Below are 18,979 nucleotides of genomic sequence, written 5' to 3'. Positions count from 1 at the left end.
CCTCCCATTCCTCAGTCCCAGCCTCCTCTTCCTACTAGGCGGGTCCAGGACCCACTGGAGCATTTCAGAATCTCAGGGTTAAAGAAGACTTTAAAGACCCTGGAAGTGAACTAATGCCTGAGTCCTCGCGACAAGAGTCTGGACAGAGGCCGCTGCATTGTGTGAACATCTTCAGTGGCAGAGAGCTCGCTTCCCTGAGGCAGGACCAGCTGCTGGGGAGCTCTTTATCGTGAGATGGAGTGTGTTCTCTGTAATTCAGTCATTGGTCCTGATTCGTGTTGTTTTTGGCCTTCTCATCTCCAGCCTAAACATTCCCAGTTCCTCTTCCAAAAGCAGAAGAGAACCTGCCACGTGAGCAACGAGGAAGCAGAGAAGTGCACGCCTTTCCTGTGCCCTGGGCTGCCAGAGCCGAAGCGTCTGCCAGACTTGGCAGGGACGTGGGCCTGGGGAGACGACAGAGGCCAGACAAGGCCAGGCCTGCGGCCGCCTCCAAACTGACCACCTCTACCAGCCAGTATAGACGAGATGCAGGTAAAACCAGCACAGGATGTGTGACATGCAAAGGAAACTGCGTGGCCGCTGACGGGGACCAGCCAGGTGAGCTGCCTCAGATGACCTTCTGCGCTCAGGTGAAAGGTCCAAAGTCATGTCTCTTAGACCATTTAGCTGAGGACCACTCAGTCAGTGCAGTGAGGGAACAAGAGCAGATTGGACAGAATTACGATAAACCGAACGCAGCTGGGAAGGATATAAAAAAGAAGTTTCTCAGATTTGACAACAGCATTAAAAGCTGGGCACTTCCTCCAGCAAATGAGCTCCAAGCAGCTTCTTTTTCCCCTCGTTATTCAGGAACAAGAAAAGAGCCATGGAGGGACTTCCCTGGCAGTCAAGTGGTTAGGACTCTGCGCTTCCACTGCAGGGGGCACGGTTTCCATCCCTGGTTATGGAACTAAAATCCCGCACCCCACACAGCGCGGCCAAAATAAAAAAAAAAAAAGAAAGAAAGAAAGAAAAGAAAAGAGCCACATTGGGGCACGATAATCGACCCATTCACTGTTCATCCATTTCCTCAGGTGGCGTGGACTGACTGCACCTGACATAGGCAAGGCATCGGGCCACGGGCGCCCCGTGCGGCAGGACGGGTTCGCTCTGGGCCCCCTTCCCGAAGCCCACTCCTGCACAGTGCCTGATGCTTCCCTGTGTCTCTGCGGCAACCTCTTAGCTGTCCTGTGAGGAAGGCAGGGCACTGACCACTAGCCATGTCGAAAGGTGCTGGTGAGGACTGACTGTCTGGGCTCCCAGATATAACCTGTGGCCGAGTCAGACCTTGGGCCTGGGATCCGGACCCCCAGCCTCTGCAGCCTTTGAGGTCAGACCAGCCCCACCGCCCAAGAGCATGAGTTTGGCCTTTCTGAGTCTCACCTGCTGTCACTGGCGTTTGCAGAGGGGAAGCCCTGTTCCCCTGAGCTCTGCGAGTTCCCAAAGGTCTGGCTGTTGCCTCTGTCCACGGACTGGCCTGTGCTCACCCCCAGACTGGTGCTGTCTGACATCGGGGTGGCCGTCTGGTCCACAGACACCTGTAGGAGATTTAAAAGTTAACACCAAAGGGAAAAAAAAAATCTTTCAGGCTATTCACACGCACGGTCTTTCCCATTCCTCTCATTCCCAGTCCCCACTAGTCCCTGGTTGAGGAGCTAAAGGAGTCCAGGGACCACCCTGCTGGCGTGTGCCCCCTTCGATCGGAGCCAGTGCGGGGGGGAATTCCTGTGCCCCAAACCGAGGCCACGGGAGGCCAAGGTGCACAGTGAACCCCTGGGACCAGGACCTGACTCAAACCACAAGATTTACACTAAAAAAAACCCCCACCAAAGGAGTAAAGAAGTCAGCATCATTCCTCGGGGTTGGGAGAAGGGAGAGAGCACGGTTAGAGACAAGCAGCTCTCCTGGCCCCCAGTCTTCCTCACTGGCGTCTGTCGCAGGTGCAATCAGTCTTCCCATTTGCCCAGGTTCACAGCTCAGGTGCATCTGAAGCTCCCTTCTCCAGCTTCACCTCTAAAGAGAGGCCTCTCCTGTGGCCTCCCCTCCGCCAACTCCCACGACCCCTCAGGCGTGCCTGCCCTACTGCCTGGCTCCCACTGACCCCCCCAAATCACACACACCCTACCTGTGAGCACTCCAGTTTCATCTTCCTAAAGGATAGCTCCAATCCCATCACTCCGTTACTCTGAAATCTTTCAAGTCTCCCCACGAGCTACCGAACTGAGAACCGACTCGTGGCACCGGGCTCTGGCTCAAACTGCCCCGCCCATGCTCACCCACAGCTCTGTTTCCAGCCGAGTCAACCCTGTGTGTTTAATCCTGTCTGTGTGCCCCACCAACCTGGGACGCCCTTCCCCGCCACCACAGGCTACAAACGCTGTGTTTCAAATGCTGCTCCCTTAGTGAAACGTTCCCTGACTCACTCTGCCCCCATCCCCAAACAGAAACTGTCTCTCTACTTTGGGTCTCTGACCCCTGCCTGGGAGCTGCCAGGTTTTGCTTCATGTCATGGTTTTCTATCTGTCTCATTCCCTTTAAACAGCCTGGAGGGCAGGACTATGACCTGCCCACCTAGAGAGGCTGCACCCCACAGCAAACATCTGGAGAGAACAGCAAGCCTTCCAGAGCACTTCTGGAAAAATCTAAGACTCCTAGTCCCTCTTACATGGGGTTCTCGAGTACCTCCAGAATGTAGCCTTATATTATCAGATACTCAGTTGGATGATGGAAAAATCACTCCTTCTAAAACAGGGTATCTCGGGACTTCCCTGGTGGCGCAGTGGTTAAGACTCCACGCTCCCAATGCAGGGGCCCCGGGTTCGATCCCTGGCCAGGGAACTAGATCTCACATGCATGCTGCAACTAAGAGTTCACATGCCACAACTAAGGAGCTGGAGAGCCGCAAGTAAGGAGCCCACCTGCTGCAACTGAGACCCAGCTCAACCAAATAAATAAATAGTAAAAAATGATAATAATAAAATAAATAAAATAGGGCATCTCAACCACGGCATTATCGCCGTTAGGGGTCAGATAAGCCTTTGTTGTGGGGACTGTCCTGTGCATCCTGGGGTGCTGAGCAGCATCCCTGGCTCCTACTCACCAGATGCTAGTAATGACCCCCTTATCATCTCCCTCTGCTCCAGCTGTGACAAATAAAAATGTTTCCAGGTATTACCAAACGTCCCCTAGGAGACAAAATCACCCCTGGTTCTAAAAGAACCAATTTGCTCTCCTACATCAGGCTCAATGAACTGCCAAAACAAAAAGGACCAACAAGTCTTTGCCAGCACCATAAATACTGAGAAATGCAGCAAGAAGCAGCTTGCAATTACCAGCCACCACCTGCCCCCAACCAGTAAAACTTAGGAATAGATGCTACACCGTAAAATTAAGTTAGAAGCTAACGGAGGGGACTAGACTCAGTTCTCAGGCACAGAAGCCTCTAGGTGCTGCCTCTCTGGTGGGGTCATCTCTCATCTACTGCCCCTGAGAATTGCCCCACCAGCCTGAACCAGGAAGTGGTTAAGAGTTATCCTCTAAATCAGAAATTGGCAAATATTTTCTGTCAAGGACCAGATGGTAATTATTTTAGGCTTTGTGGGCTATAAAGGCCTGTTGAAACTTATACAGTTTCTGTATAAGTGAAAAAGCACAAAAGCAGCCATCGATGATGTAAATGAAGGGGGTGTGGCTTTGTCCTGATAAAACTTTATTGACAAAAGCAGATGGTGGGCCAGATTTGCCCCACCCCTGCTCCATATCACACAACGTCCATCTTTCAAGAGGCTGCTCAGATGGGACTCCTCTGGTGGTCCAGTGGGTAAGACTCTGCACTCCCAATGCAGGGGGCCCAGGTTCAATCCCTGGTCGGGGAACTAGATCCCACATGCCATGCCGCAACTAAGAGCCTGCATGCCGCAACTAAACATGCCTCAATGAAGATCCTGTGTGCCACAACTAAGACCCAGTGCAGCCTAAATAAACAAATATTAAAAAAAGAAAAAAAAAGAGGCCGCAGAGAAAGGCATTTTGCTCAGATCTTAATACCAGGAAAAGTTATGCTTCTCCCCAACAACTGGTTTGTCTTTATCTCATGACCACTCTGAATCCTGGAACAGATGTTTCCCACTTTTCTTTGGCTACCAGGAAGTGCAGAGCTGAATTTAGCAGGAAACTCTACATACGTTATAAGACCTCGTAGGATGTCCTGTCTTATTTTTTCTTTTCCTGAATTTCCCCATCCAGTCACGTTTTTATTCTGGAGGTTGCATTTATTTCCATAATCCTCCTGAAGAAACTTTTTGGAATAAGACCAGTGGGAAAAGACAGACAAGGAGGGCTAGATGGACAGAACCGCCATCGTCTCACACGGAGAGCTGAAAAGAGCCAAGCAGAGGGAGGTGCTTGGTCTGGGATGGGTTTTGTCTTAGGAACCTCATTCAAAACCTTCCTTACAGAAGGACCCCATTAAACATGTGCAGATGGGACCTTCCAGAGGTGAGTTTAATCTCCCGTCTCCTCTTTGGAGTGGGCTAGATTTAGTGACCTGCTTCCAGAGTATAGAAAGGGGAAACAGCAGCTTCACAGTGGAGACAGCTGGCAAGTACCACATCACCAAGCGATGACGGTTCACGTCACCAGTGATGTTGTGTGAACCTTGTGGACCTCCATGGAATGTGATGAGATGGGTACTTCACCTCTGAGGATTCTTTTCAAAAACCTATAACTCCCGTCTCGCCATGAGAAAAACATCAGACCAACCCAGATTTGGAGACTTTCTACAGGATATCTGGCCAGGACTCCTCCAGACCATCAAGGTCATTAGAAAAAAAAACAACCCAAAAAACAAGGAAAGACTGAGAAACTGTCACAGACCAGAGGAGACTGGGGAGACATGGCAGCTAAATGCAACGTGGTGCCCCGGATTGGACCCTGGAACAGAGAGGACGTTCACAGAAAAACCGGTGAAATCCAAATAAAGTTTGGCATTTAGTTAATTAAACAAACAAACCAACAACCCTCACTGGCAACACCAACCCCTTCTCCTCCCGCCTTCCCACACGCCCAAAGCTGTGGGAGGAGCTGAAGGAGGGGGCTTTCCCAAGGACGCCTCTGAGATGAGCATCAAACACAACACGTGCCCCTATGGCCCCCAACCCCGTGCCTGTCAGAGCCCTGCTTGCTCCTGCTGGAGGACAACCAGCCACCAGGACACAGCAGGACCCGCCAGCCCAGCCCTCAACTGTGCATTGAGACCAGTGTCCCACCTGGAGACGAGGTGGGTTAAGCAGGGCTCCTGGCCTCCAGCCACCCAGCACCATCCGGGCACAGAGAGGCCTCATAAAAGCACTCGTGACGGAATCCCATATACCTTGTAGAGCTGGAGAATAACCCCAGCCCCACAGCCAGGATGTTTTCCAAGGTTTAATATCATCAGGGAAGGAAGGAATATCACCCCTCATCAAAACCCTCCCCTGGAGTTTGCGATTGACATGTACACACTGTTATATTTTAAATGGATAACCAACAAGGACCTATGGTATAGCACAGGGAACTCTGCTCAATATTACGTAACAACCTAAATGGGAAAAGAATTTGAAAAAGAATAGATACATGTATAACTGAATCACTTTGCTGTTTCCCTGAAAGTAGCACAACATTGTTAATCGGCTATACTCCAATATAAAATAAAATGTTAAATAAACAAACCCCCCCAAAAAACAAACTTCCCCTGCCCTCATGGTGCTCACCATCTGGGGGTGAGGAGGGGGGAACAGACATCAAACAAGCAACGTCCACAGGGTGTCGTGTTCATCCCTGTATCTCCCACGGCACTCAGCATAGCTCAATTTAATTTCATGTCAGTACAGAGCGCTCCCTTACTACATCTTACACGGGATCATTTTTTTTTTAATGGTGGGTAACATAAACTCCTCATCTCTGTTTGCTGTTTCCAATTCCAGGAACTTATCCACTTCTGTTCTTCCGGTGAATTCCACCACGTGAACCTGTGTGGAGTATTATAGGATGTATAAAACAATTCTCTCCCGGCTCTGTTGATTTTTCTTAGGTTAAATTCTAATCTAAGTCTGAAGCTTTTCACAAGAGGGTCTATTGTTAGAAAGTAAAAGGTTAAAAACTCCATCCGGAGTCTGTTTTAAACCACAAGGGCAGGTTGCATCCTACAGATGGTGATTGCTGGATTAGGACTCAGAGGCCCCGATGGGGACCCACCCAGGGTCGCGCTTTCACTGGGAAGAGCCCAGCACAGACCCGAGATGCCCTCTGGCCTCCCAAGAAAGGGAAGACACCAGTGTGAACTACAGAACAGTGGAGGGGCTCTGCCACTCGCTAGTTCCGGGCCCTCTGACCAGGCAACATATTTAAGCGTCAGTTTCTTCATCTGGAAAATGGGGTGATAGTACGTGTACCTCATGGACTCACAGGCTGTTTGCAAAGCCCTTTGCACAGTAGCTGGCAGAGCAGGTCCTCAATCCATGTTGGTTTTCTCACTTCCACCAAATAAGGGTTCCTAAACCTTTGCCCCGAACCTCCCACGTCCGTCCTCCTGAGCCTGCCCTGCTCTGCATAAACCCTCTCCTCCCTTTCAAATCTCTGTGACCAGGTCAAACACATATACTCAGGGGCCTCAATAAAGGGCAGGGAGCCCAGGTTCTCTTCACCAAGATGTGTCAGCACAGCAATGACCGATGCTAATTATGGGGTGGGGGTAATGAATCAAGCCTCTTGGTCCTGATTTAAATCCCAGCTCAACCCTGTACTCTGTGAAGCACAAGTTCTTTGGCCCTCAATTTCTCCATCTGTAGAACTGGGATAAAACTTCTGCTTACCTCATAGGCTATGCTGTGAGGATGAGATGAAATAATACTATGAGCCTGGCACATAGTAAGTGAAGAGTTTTAAGGCTTGGAAGCCCCTTGAGATGGGTCCAAACCCTTTATGTGACACGCGAGTTCAGGACAGTCCAGAGGCGAGCTGCCCAGGGTCGCACACCCTCAGTCTATGACAAAGCACATGCCTGGGAGTAATTGCTTGCTCTGTTTTTCACCACTTCCTGCCGCACTGCTATAAATTTATCTGCTTGTGCTAGGAAGAAAAAAATAAGAGTTCTGTCCTTAAGTCAGCATGTATCATGTTGCTTATGTCATATGGACAAAAACACCTAAATAGGAAGATGCTGTCCCGTGGCCAAGAGTCAGTGGCAACACATGACAAAGACGGGGACACGTAAGCCACATGTGCCAGCATGTTTTCTGACGTTAATCTCCTCATCCCCCTGTGTCACCACAAACACCAAGAAAGGAAATGCACCTCTGAGACTGAATTCAGTTTCAACTGCCCCTCAAACTCGGCTTCGGCCCAATTCCACGCGTTCAGAGCCGAGCTGAAGGCCAGGTCGCGGCTTCTGCGACGGACAGGCATGCACGGGCCTCGGGGCCCTGGGGTTGGACTGACCTGCGGGTAGAAGGTGGACGATGCTGTGCGTGGGCTGCGGACAAACTCCATAAAGAAGGCCCCGTCCTGAGGTCAGAGCGGCAGGAAGCGGCAGCAGGTGCGAGAGGGCGGAGGGACGGAACGCGGCCCAGCAGCGAACCATCGGGGAAGGAGTGGGGGACGAGAGCAAAAAACAAAAACAAGGAGGGAAGGAGAGAAAGAAGGGCACATGAGGGGAAAGGGGGGGGGAAAAAAAAAGAGAGGGAGAGAGAGAAAGAGAGAGAGATCCACCCAGGAGGAAAATATCCAAATGCGAAGCATTAGCAGAAACTCACACCTTCCTGGGCAGAATATCCCAGTGGGGTGGGAGCCAGCACCTGGGGGAGAAGGTGTGTCCAAGAGCCTCAGATCTCATCAGAGCCTGGCTTGGCTGCCTGCGTCCTCCCACATAGCTCTGAACATCCTCAGACCTATGCCGAGGGGAGAAGGCCGCAGGGCAGCTTGCAGAGGGGGGCACGGGGCAGGACCGGGGGCAGCGTCCTGGCCTCCCGCCTGGCTGGGTGACCAGCAGGCCACTGGGAGATGCACGGAGGCCTGACGTTTGCGTTTCCGCCTGCAACATGGCAGCCAGATGGGAGAAGAGGATTCACTGCAGGAAAAGTTCTTGTTTAATTTTCCGAGCGACCTGGGGACACAGGAGCAGCAATACCTTCTCCTCCACTGGTTGTGTAACAAAATCGTATGCAGTCCCCGGGAGGGGCTCCTGAAGCAGCCTTCCCCTCCCCACCCTATTCTTGTGGGGTTCAAGTTGCCGTGTACTTGAAACATAAATGACAGAGAGAACTTTTCCAAAGACCCACTCCCTCCCTCTTTCTTAAGGTCAAGAAGTGTCCTCTTGTCCCTTCAAAATCTTTTTACTTTTTATGCTTTATTATCACTGAAATTCGGAAATGCCACTTGATACACCTGAAGGTCCCTGCTTTCTTGCAACTTTTTAAATTCTAAAAGTAGAATCACTGAAGTATTTCGGTGTCCATTTTACCAGGACTGCTGCCACGCCCATCAGCCACTACGAGCTCAAGTAACGAGCCGAGGAAACGCGTGTCTGCAGAGATGCACACTCGGGTACCCTCTACGCATCCTGACACAGCTGCTGCCTGGAGAGTGCTGGGCCATCTCCTAACACCTCTGCTTCTCCTGGACCACTTGGGAATCTACACCCAGCAGACCGATGGCTATCCACATGGATTTCAGTGTCCAGCTGGAAGATGAAGGGAGTGTTCTAGACCACGATCTCCTATTTGGCAGTTGGTGTATTTTAACCATAATGCTTGTGGTTCTGTAATTTCTGTACTTCTCAGTACTGTCCCCCGCACTGTTTCTAATCCTCAAAGACGGCAGTGGGTGGACGTAACGGCTAGTGAACAGCACACAGGCACTTATGTGTTCTCACGTTCTATTTGCGTCCCTTCTCTGCCAGAACATACAGAAGCAGAGGTGCTAACGCTGCTGAGATGATGTACCCGTGAGTGAGGACAGGTGAAAAGACTTTCTTCACCAACAGGTCATTCTTGACGCACCGACTATCCTTGGGACTGTACCTAGAGTCACTGCCTTAGAGCTGGGTTTGCGGAAATGACAGCCTACAGCCAAATCCAGTCACCTGGTTACGCCAGCCTGTGAGCTGAGAACCATTAAGATTTTAAATGGTTACAGAAGAGCCCACACAATAGCCTTGATCCTCCCTCTCAGCCCACAAAGCCTAAAATATTTATTGAGGTTTGCTGTCTCTGGCCTATGGATGCTACACACTGCCCGCAGCCTCAGTTGCTACTTTTTCTCAGATTTTAAACCCTCCATCCTAGAAGTCTAATTCTAGGAACTTATCCTGAAGAAACAATCAGAGATGTGGTCAAATAATTATGTGCAAGGATGTTTGCAGTATCACTTGTAATTGTGATACACTGCAGAATAATTATACAAACTTATGGAATAATTGCCAAAAACTATTTTTAAAAATCAGAAACCACCATTTTTTTAAACAAAAAATGAAGTTATAAACAAAGGTCTATCCATATGATGAAATATTATATAGTTATTTTTTAAAATCATACTTTGGAGAAATAATGACACAGGGAAATTTTCATGATGTGGAAGTAAAATAAATAAATATGCAGATGGATATACAAGTTGACCACAACGTTGAAAAATAAAATACATCTATAGAATCTCCTTCATCTCCGAGTGAGAGAGACCAGGTAAGAGAATGTGCGGCCAGCTCACCCTGCCACATCAGAACGATCTCAGATTCTGAATTTCCAAGGAGAAGGAGTTGGCAGAGACACATCTATTGGTCTTAAAAGCTACAACAAGTTTGACCTGTGGAGCTTTCGGCTCCTCTACTGTACTCGCTATTCTGTATGGAGGCCAAAGCCTCAGGTTTGGTTTCCGTCTCCCAGGATGCTCCCATCTGACTACTTCTCAGGAGTCTAAGCAAACTGATGGGAATTTCATTCACCAAAGAGTGAGCTCTCCCAGAAGCTGCTTCAGTCATTTTCTACCTCCCTCCCACCACCAGGAGGGCTGAAGATGGGGCTGAAGGAAAACCAGAGGCCAGTGTCACAGCTTGAGCCAGATCTCGGATCGATAGAGTTTAGCTTGACTGATTTACATCTGCTTTCGTCTAGCAGTTAGCGTCCTTACAACCGTGAGCAGGCAAGTCCCTCCATCAAAATAGCAGTGCTGCAAAAGGTTCCTCCAAATCCTCTGCACACTTAGTCCTGGACTCATGGGCTGTGTGTTACCCTCCATACCGGGTCCCTGAGCGCACACACCAGCCCCCCGCCAGAGGGGCTCCTTTACCTTTCGTGGGCTGTCCACGTAGGTGGGAGTCATGGCTACGCCGCTGCTCTCAGCCAGGGGGGCGGAGCTCTTGCCCCCATGCACCGCCGCCTGCTGTTCTCCCAGGCACCTGAGAGGGGGGAAAACACAGGGCGGTCCTTGCTCAGAGCCCCCTGGGGAAGGACCCATGTTAGCCACAACGAAGCGAAGGCAGCAGTTGCCAGCACCTTCGAAACATGCTCTTCCGCTTTGTTAATCCTCAGGCCCTACGTGGTGCCCTTAATTTCATTCATTGTCCTGAACGCTCACCAGCTGCCATGGAAAATCAGAAAACAGCTCAATTTTAAAAGCCTCTTGGCAGCACCTGGGCTTATGTATTACTTTGAAAAGGCAAGTGACATGGTTTGAGTGACTCCGTCCATGAACACCATTTTTTTAACTCTCTGGGAGAAACTTTTTCTCAGTTTTTATTAAATATACCAGCAGAAGCACATTCTGAATGTTAGGGCTGCGTTACCATTAGGCATTAACTAAACAGGGTGAAATGTGTCGACTCTTTATACATTTTGAAGATTCGTTAATCTTGCAAACGCACACACTTGAGCCCTCCCCACCCCCCAAAAAAAATGCCACACTCTAATCTAACAGGCATTATCTCAGACACAAGACAACTATGGTTTTCTTATGACATCTCCTCCCATCTCAGTTCTGGTATCCATAAATGCCTACTTTCACATATATTTTCCTAATTTTTTTTTCCATACTAAGATAAGCCATGAACTATGGTAACTTAAACGCCCCCCCAAATTAGACTGTTTTAATATACCATTGACTTTTTATTTGGTAAGTTCCAGGAGGCTCACATTACAGTCTAAAATGCTTCGTTGTTACCATAACACACACTTCTCGTGGTGGGCACTTCGAGGCGCCACCCAGACCCTCTGCCGTGGCCCTGATGACATGGGAGCTGGGCGTGTTGTCCCCCTCCAGAGACGGCCCAGCTGCAGAGCCCGAGCCCCTCCCTGGGCTGCCTGTGGACAGTGAACCATCACCAAGGGGTGTAAAGTCCTGGCCCTGTTGGTCCAACCCAGCTCATCTCCGAACGTGGCTCTAGCTCCAGAGCTTGAGGGAGGTGCCCGAGGCCGTCACGAGGCTTTCCTGCATCTCAGCTTCTCCCTCTGTCCCCTCCGCCTTCTGCCCCCTCCCTCCCACGGGGGCTGAGCCCACAACTAAACTCCGTCTCCATCCGTTTCCCCGGGAAGCCAATTTGTGACATTTCCCTCGTCTTAAATCCTGACACATCTCTTACTGATGGTGAAGTAACCTCATATCGGAGATTAAAAATCAGTTTCCATAGTAACCTGTTACACTCTCTCTTTTTGGTTTTTGTCATGGAAAATTTTCAAACCCATATGAAAATAAGGAGGATAATGTAATCGAACTCTTATCTACCTGGACCCCAGAATTATTTATTGATAGAGCCAATTTTGTTTCATCTATCCCTATCCACCCGATTATTTGGAAGCAAAACTCACACATGCTATTACTTCATCCATAAACATTTCAGTATATATTGTATCTTTAAAAGATTTTAGGACTTCCCTGGGGGCACAGTGGTTAAGAATCCACCTGCCAATGTAGGGGACACGGGTTCGATCCCTGGTCCAGGAAGATCCCACATGCCGCAGAGCAACTAAGCCCGTGTGCCACAACTACTGAGCCTGCATTCTAGAGCCGGCGAGCCACAACTACTGAAGCTGGTGCACCTAGATCCCGTGCTCTGCAACGAGAAGCCACTGCAATGAGAAGCCCGCGCACCGCAACTAGAGAAAGCCCGCGTGCAGCAACAAAGACCCAATGCAGCCAAAAATAATAAATAAATTTAAAAAAAAAAGATTTTACTGTGTGTTTGTTCAAAACAGGATTCAGTTAAAATCCCTACACTGCACTCAGTTATGTCTCTCGAGTCTTCTTTAAGCTAAAAGCTCCGCTCATCCCTCCATACCCCTGCAATTTATTTGTGGAAGAAAGTAGCTCACTCGTCCTGTAAATTTACAGTCTGGATGTGCTGATCATATCCCTTTATTGTTTATCGTGTTCCTCTGCGCCCCATACTTCCTAAGCACTAGAAATTATATTTAGAGGTTTGAGCACATTTAGGTTTGATGGGGCAGTAATTCTTCCTCAGTGTGTTGTGTGCTTCTACGTGGAGGCCCACAGCAACTGGCGATGTGAGCGGTCACTGGTGATCTCTGCTAGGTCCGTGAGCGCATGAAAGCCCACATGTGGTAATGTTCCAGCGCTCCTTCTGGACCCATTAGCTGGAATATTGGAGAGAGACACCTCCTGCACCAATCACTTGGGTACTCTGAGGTGTAATTCATATAAGAAAAGCAGACTAAAAGCTTGACTCTGCCTGGTCCACGTACAGCGCACTGTCTCTGCACCACATCGCGGTGTGTTCTTCTGGGCCTCATCCGGAAACACACACTGGGCCGCTCTCCTGCGCCTCCTGGGGGCCGTGGCCTAGCCCGTGGCTGGGACGGTGGTGGCTGGAAGCCTCGGTTGCCCCCCAGGGTCTCCTCGTCTGATGCACATGACAACCCCCATGTACTGAGCTGCCATCTACGTGCTGACCCATGGACTAGGAGTCGGAGATTCAGAGACAAGTAGGACCCGTCCTTGCCCTTGGAGGTTCCTTGTCTCACGGCTCAGGGGAGGGGATGTCACAAAAGGACCAGCTCTACTGTGCAAGCCCACACGTGAGAACATGCATGGGGCACGCTGCCATCTTCCCAGAGGCCGTGACGATTGCCACGTGGGCTCTCTCCCTGCTCTGACTCCCTGACATCAGTTTATCCCCATCTAACAGGAGCCGCAGAGCTGCGGATTGGCACCTGCAGCCCAGACTGCCCACAGCCACGCTCCTGGGGCCTCTGTCTCCCATGAGAGCCTAACAACAGGTGCATGCCTCCAGGCAAAGACCCAGGGGAAATGGAGGAAACAGACACGCGTGGTAAGATGACAGGACTACGGGTGAAACTTCTGAAACTCTTCTTCGTATGGCTATAACAGTTTTCCATAATAAAATTGGATCTGCTTGGTGTAGCAAAACAATAAAGAAAAACACAAAGTAAAAAATGCTGTGTGCGCAAACGTTATGTAAAGGTCTGGCTCCCTCCGCTCGGCCTCCGGCTCTGAGAAAACGCACCACATCACCCGGGAGCGGTCATCTGGGGGGAGAATAAAGCTCGGGGCTCCGTGTCCTGCCTCCTGCTGTGGGGTCAGCTGAGCTCCCCACACACACCCAGGGACACTGCCACCCCAAACTACCCGTCCTCTCCGAGTCTGAGCAGAAAGAGGCTCCTTGGGGTGCACTGAACGATGACTCACTGACACATTAAAATAAGATTCCCCTGCCCCCAACTTCACACCCCTCCCAGCAACATATGTTCCTTGTTCTTTTTTCCAGCGGGAAAGGTCTGTGATTAGCTACAGGGACAACCTGCCAGGCGGAGTTCTGGGGTCTTTCCTTGGTCAGATAAAGGTATTTTCTGGAGGCCCCAGCGCCCTCAGTAATGAGCCCGACCTACCCCAGCTCTCCTCCTCTCATCTGCTCCCCTGTCACCCCGGCCACGCTCTTCCCTTCTCTCCCCGCATCTCTTCCTCTCCATCCCATCCTCACCCTCCAGCCTCTGCTGCCTCTCGCCGGGACTAGTGAGGCCTCTGCCTCCTGGGCCCACCCACCAGGCCTTCCTATACGCAGGACCCATCTCTGCAAACACCACTTCTGCCAAAGATGCTGAATGAATATTACATGATATTAAGGAACTGCTGTGACTTTTTAGGTAAATTATGGTATTACAGTTTTGTTTTAGGAGTACTTATCTTTCAGAGATGCACACTGAAATATTATAGACAAAGGGGTGTGATGTCTGGGATTTCATAAGCAATAAAAAGGAAGACGAGAGCAAGCGGGATATAAATGAAACAAGACTGGCCGTGAGTTGATAATCATTGAAGCTGGGTGATGGGTAAACAGGGATTTATTACACGAGTCTACTTTTTTTTAATCTGCTTGAAATTTTCCATTAAAATAAACTTTCAAAGGGTCGCTCTTGCTATGAGAATGTGTAAGAACAGCCTGGAATCCAACTTCCCATGCTGTCTTTGCAACTGCATCTCCCACTGGGCCTCGGGCTCACTCATGTTACCTTCTGAAAGCTTAACATATTTGGGCTCCTGCGGGCATGGCACAGACCCCCTCACCAGACAGACACCAGGAAGTACAGCGGGGCTCTGATCTGGCTGGAAGGATGGAGGGGGCAGGGAAGGCCTCCCAGAGTAGGTCCCACCTGCTCGTGGCAATGTTTTCTCCTTTTCCCCAAGTCCTCCCCCTACCCCCCGTATAAATGTGTCCCTTTCTACAAGGACATCTTAAATCCTACCTCCTGTGACGCTGTCCCTGCCCTCCCAAAGCAAGATGTGGTCCCACCGGGGTCCTAAGAGCTGCAGCACCTACTGTTTACAAAGGGACCACACACTCAAATGCCTAGAAAAGCTGGTCAGGTGGCCCTCGTCTGAGGGGCCAAGACAAGTCCAAGAGCAGACAGCGTGCTGGTTCTACGGTAAACCAGGGACACAAGTCCACTTAAAGTGCCAGCCCATCGTGGCTGGGCTTGAACGTGGACCCAGTGCTAACTGAGCCTCCACCACTTTGAGCAAAGCTGGATTTTACATATTACCCATAATACAATTTCGTATTACATTATCTATATTTTTTATACAATATAACCATAATGTTATATATTTTTTCATGTAAGAATTCATTAAGAAATCAAGATTTTTATATGAAATCTTCAAATGAAAAAAATTTGGCTCAAATATTTAAAAAATATTTTGTGTTTTTAGGGCAACGAAACTACTCTATAACGGTGGCTACGTGTCATTATAAGTTTGTCTAAACCCATAAAATGTGCAACACCAAGAGTGAACCCTGATGTAAATAAACTGCTCTTTGGGTGACTATGATGTGTTAATGCAGGTCCATCGATTGTACCAAATGTACCGTTCAGTGAGGGATGTGGATAATGTGCAGGGACAGGGTGTAGATGGGAACTCTCTGTACCTTCCACTCAATTTTGCCTTGAACCTAAAACTGCCCTAAAAAAGAAAGTCTATTAAAAATACAAAACAAACAAAAGACCAACCAACCAACAAAAAAACACCTTGTGGACCAAACCAACTGTATCTGCAGTTCAAATCAAGCCCCAGACTGCAAGTTTCTAACTTCTGACCTACTTCATGACATTTGACACTTACCAGGTATTAACCTAGCTTTCTTTTCACGTATGTGTCTTTTTGTCAGTTACTGGCTCCTTGGTAGACAGAAGTCACATTTCACCGCACTGGGGCCTGGGGGATGGGAACGAGTCTCTGTCCACCAGGCACTTACTTCTGAGTGGCTTCCATTTCCAGCAGGGCAGACAGAGCTGAGGTTCCCTTCTTCCCAACTGGGGGGCCGGTCGACTCGAGGGAGTGGGTGGGGATGGGCCCAGCCATCTGTAAGCCTTTCATGGCGGCCCCTTTCTAAAGCATAGAGGAGGAGACAGGCCATCAGATGCTGCTGCGTCTGCTGTGCCTCAGGCTCTGAGAGCCCACCAATGCAGTCGGGGAAGACGGGGTCTCAGGATCAGGAAATGCCAGGAAACAGCTTTTCACTTGAACTGAAGGTCCCAAATAGCTGTGGACTCAAAACACACTGCCTCCTTGAGGCGGTTTACGTATAGCATCTCATTTTATTCTCAATCACCAGCTCAAGGAAGTAAATAACGTCACATCTAATTTATGGAAAAAGAAGCTAAGTCTCAGAGAAGTGAAGTAACTTATCCCAAATCGCACTGCAGCTGCAATTCAAACTCCAGTTAACTGACTTCAAAACCAAGGTTCTTTCCACTACATAAGCTCTCCCAGAAATGATGCTGTGTACGAGAGGCAGCTGGCCTGGGTTAAAGAACACTGAACTTGAGGTTAAAAACAAAAAATAAAAACACGGCTGATGATGGAACACTACTCAGCAATGGAAAGGAATGAACCGTGGATTTGAGCGACAAGTTGTATGAACCCCAAAGGCACTATGCTGAGTGAAAGAAAGCAGCCTCGAAAGGTTACTTATCGTATGATTCCATTTATAGGACATTTGGAAAAGACAACAGTATAGTGACGGAGGACAGACCAGTGGCTGCCAGGGGTTAGAGATGGGGGGACAGTGTGACTCTAAAGGGTAGTGTGAGAGTTTTTTTGCATTGATGGAACTATTCCATGTCCTGATTATGGTGGTGGGGGGGGTTATGTGAATCTATACATTTGTAAAATTCACAGATCTGTATGTGTATACACACACACACACACACACACACACACACACATGCTGAATCATCCCAGATCAGCCCTTTATTAGCTCGGTGTCCTCAGACACATCCCATCACCCCCACGAGCCTCAGCGTCCTCACTGGGGAGTGAGTGGTTGAATGAAGGCCCAAGGGTGCAGGAAACACTACAAGTGACATAAGTGACATTGCTGCTGTCACCCTCTTGAGCGAGTTTCTATCCAGCAATCCAGCACCAGCAATCCAGTCACATAAGCAGCTGTGCCTGATGCCGGGTCCCCAGTGGGGAGCTCACAAAGGTCTGTGTCCTCGGGTCAGAGGCGTGGCCCCAGACCGGTGGCTGGCTGTGCACCCCCCCTTCACCCTGCTCTGGAGGAGAACCCACTGCTTTGGACTGAAGATAAATGCTGGGCAGCTGTGGAGTAAAGAAACTGGCTGGCGAGAGGCCCCAGACACAGGAGGAGATGGTCCCTGCATCCCAGACCGGGCCCAGTCCCCAAGGGGCCCGTGGAGCCTCACCCGCATCATGCGATCGGAGCGGTGCCGGCGGCGGATCCGGTTTAGGCCCTCCACGAATCGGATGAAGCCATCCAGGAGCTGCCATTCCTCCTCGTCCGCCCGGGGCCTGTCCCCGTAGATGTCACAGTGGGCCTCCCCCTCTGTGATGCGCTTGGTGGCGGTAACACAGGCCGGCAGCAGCAGGAAGCGGGTCCTCCAGAACTTCAGAGACTCGATTAAGCTACAGAGGGCCACAGGGGAAAAGGGGTGGTGGTGAGAAAAAGTAGATGATAAAAGCACCCCAGTAAGCATCCCATCTCAACACCCACGCCCCCGGGAGTGAGGGTGCGAGCGTCCATCCGCCCAGGAGCACGTGCTCATCTGATGCTGCATTTCACGCAGGCTGAGAGGGAAGAACTCCAAGGCTGCTTTTACTTTCTATCCCAGAGACGTCAGAATGCTTCTGTGCACCCAGGCCCAGTGCCGCTGTGGCCTTTTATCATCACAACCATAAATCATGCATAAAAATGAAAAATTAAAAACAAGATGTCACAGGGAATTCCCTGGTGGTCCAGTGGTTAGGACTCGGCACTTCCACTGCTGTGCGCCCAGGTTCAATCCCTGGTCGGGGAATTAAGATCCTGCATGCCTCGCAGTATGGCCAAAAAAATAAATAAAATAAAATAAAAACAAGACGTCACAAAGCTTTTATATATAGAATGGATAAACAACAAGGTCCTACTGTATAGCACAGAGAACTATATTCAATATCCTATGATAATAAAAAACAGTGAAATAATGCTATTTGCAGGGATATGGATGGCCCTAGAGATAGTCATACTGAGTGAAGTAAGTCAGAGAAAGACAAATATCATATGATATCACTTATATGTGGAATCTAAAAAAAAAATGGTACAAATGGACCTATTTATAAAATAGAAATTGAGTCACAGATGTAGAAAACAAACTTATGGTTACCAAGGGGGAAAGGGGCGGGGAGGGACAAATTGGGAGATTGGGATTGACATATACACACTACTATATATAAAACAGATAACTAATAAGAACCTACTATATAGCACAGGGAACTCTATTCAATTCTCTGTAATGACCTATATGGGAATAGAATCTAAAAAAGAGTGAGTATATGTATATGTATAACTGATTCACTTTGCTGTACAGCACAAGCTAACACAACATTGTAAATCAACTATACTCCAGTAAAAAAAAAGAAAAAAATCTATATTTATATGAAACCATCACATTGTACACCTTAAATATGTACAATTTTTGTCAATTATACCTCAATAAAGCTGAAAAAAGATTTTTTAAAAATCCTATGATAAACCATAATGGAAAATACAAAAAAAAAAGAATGTATATATGTGTATAACTGAACCACTTGGCTCGACAGCAGAAATTAACACAACATTGTAAATCAACTAGACTTCAATTAAAAAAAAAAAAAGATGTCACAAGCAGTCGGGAAAATGTGAAGAGCACTGACATTCCACCAAAGAGCACATCTTGGGACTTCCCTTGTGGCACAGTGGTTAAAACTCCGCACTCCCATTGCAGGGGCCCAGGTTCGATCCCTGGTCAGGGAACTAGATCCCACATGCATGCCGCAACTAAGAGTTCACATGCCACAACTAAGGAGCCTGTGTGCGGCAACTATGGACCCGGAGAGCCACAACTAAGGAGCTCATGTGCTGCAACTAAAGAAGCCCGTCTGCTGCAACTAAGGAACCCACGAA

General features: G+C 49.0%; 1 protein-coding gene across 4 annotated transcripts in view; it reads right to left on the bottom strand.

Moving 5' to 3' along the window:
- DEPDC5 (DEP domain containing 5, GATOR1 subcomplex subunit) overlaps positions 1–18,979 on the bottom strand; it is a 91,135-nt gene that overhangs the window by 18,296 nt on the left and 53,860 nt on the right. For 3 of the 4 annotated variants that reach the window (XM_061170285.1, XM_061170284.1, XM_061170287.1), the window contains 5 exons: positions 17,244–17,463; positions 15,791–15,924; positions 10,357–10,465; positions 7,372–7,515; positions 1,423–1,577 (listed from right to left, as the gene is read on the bottom strand). In XM_061170285.1, coding sequence (XP_061026268.1) covers positions 1,423–1,577; positions 7,372–7,515; positions 10,357–10,465; positions 15,791–15,924; positions 17,244–17,463 — 762 coding nt within the window. The remainder of the gene's footprint in view (positions 1–1,422; positions 1,578–7,371; positions 7,516–10,356; positions 10,466–15,790; positions 15,925–17,243; positions 17,464–18,979) is intronic. The other variant, XM_061170286.1, reaches the window with a different exon arrangement.

This window comes from Eubalaena glacialis, chromosome 15 (assembly GCF_028564815.1).
Source record: "Eubalaena glacialis isolate mEubGla1 chromosome 15, mEubGla1.1.hap2.+ XY, whole genome shotgun sequence".
NCBI lineage: Eukaryota > Metazoa > Chordata > Mammalia > Artiodactyla > Balaenidae > Eubalaena > Eubalaena glacialis.
This window is presented reverse-complemented; position numbering and strand designations above follow the sequence as displayed.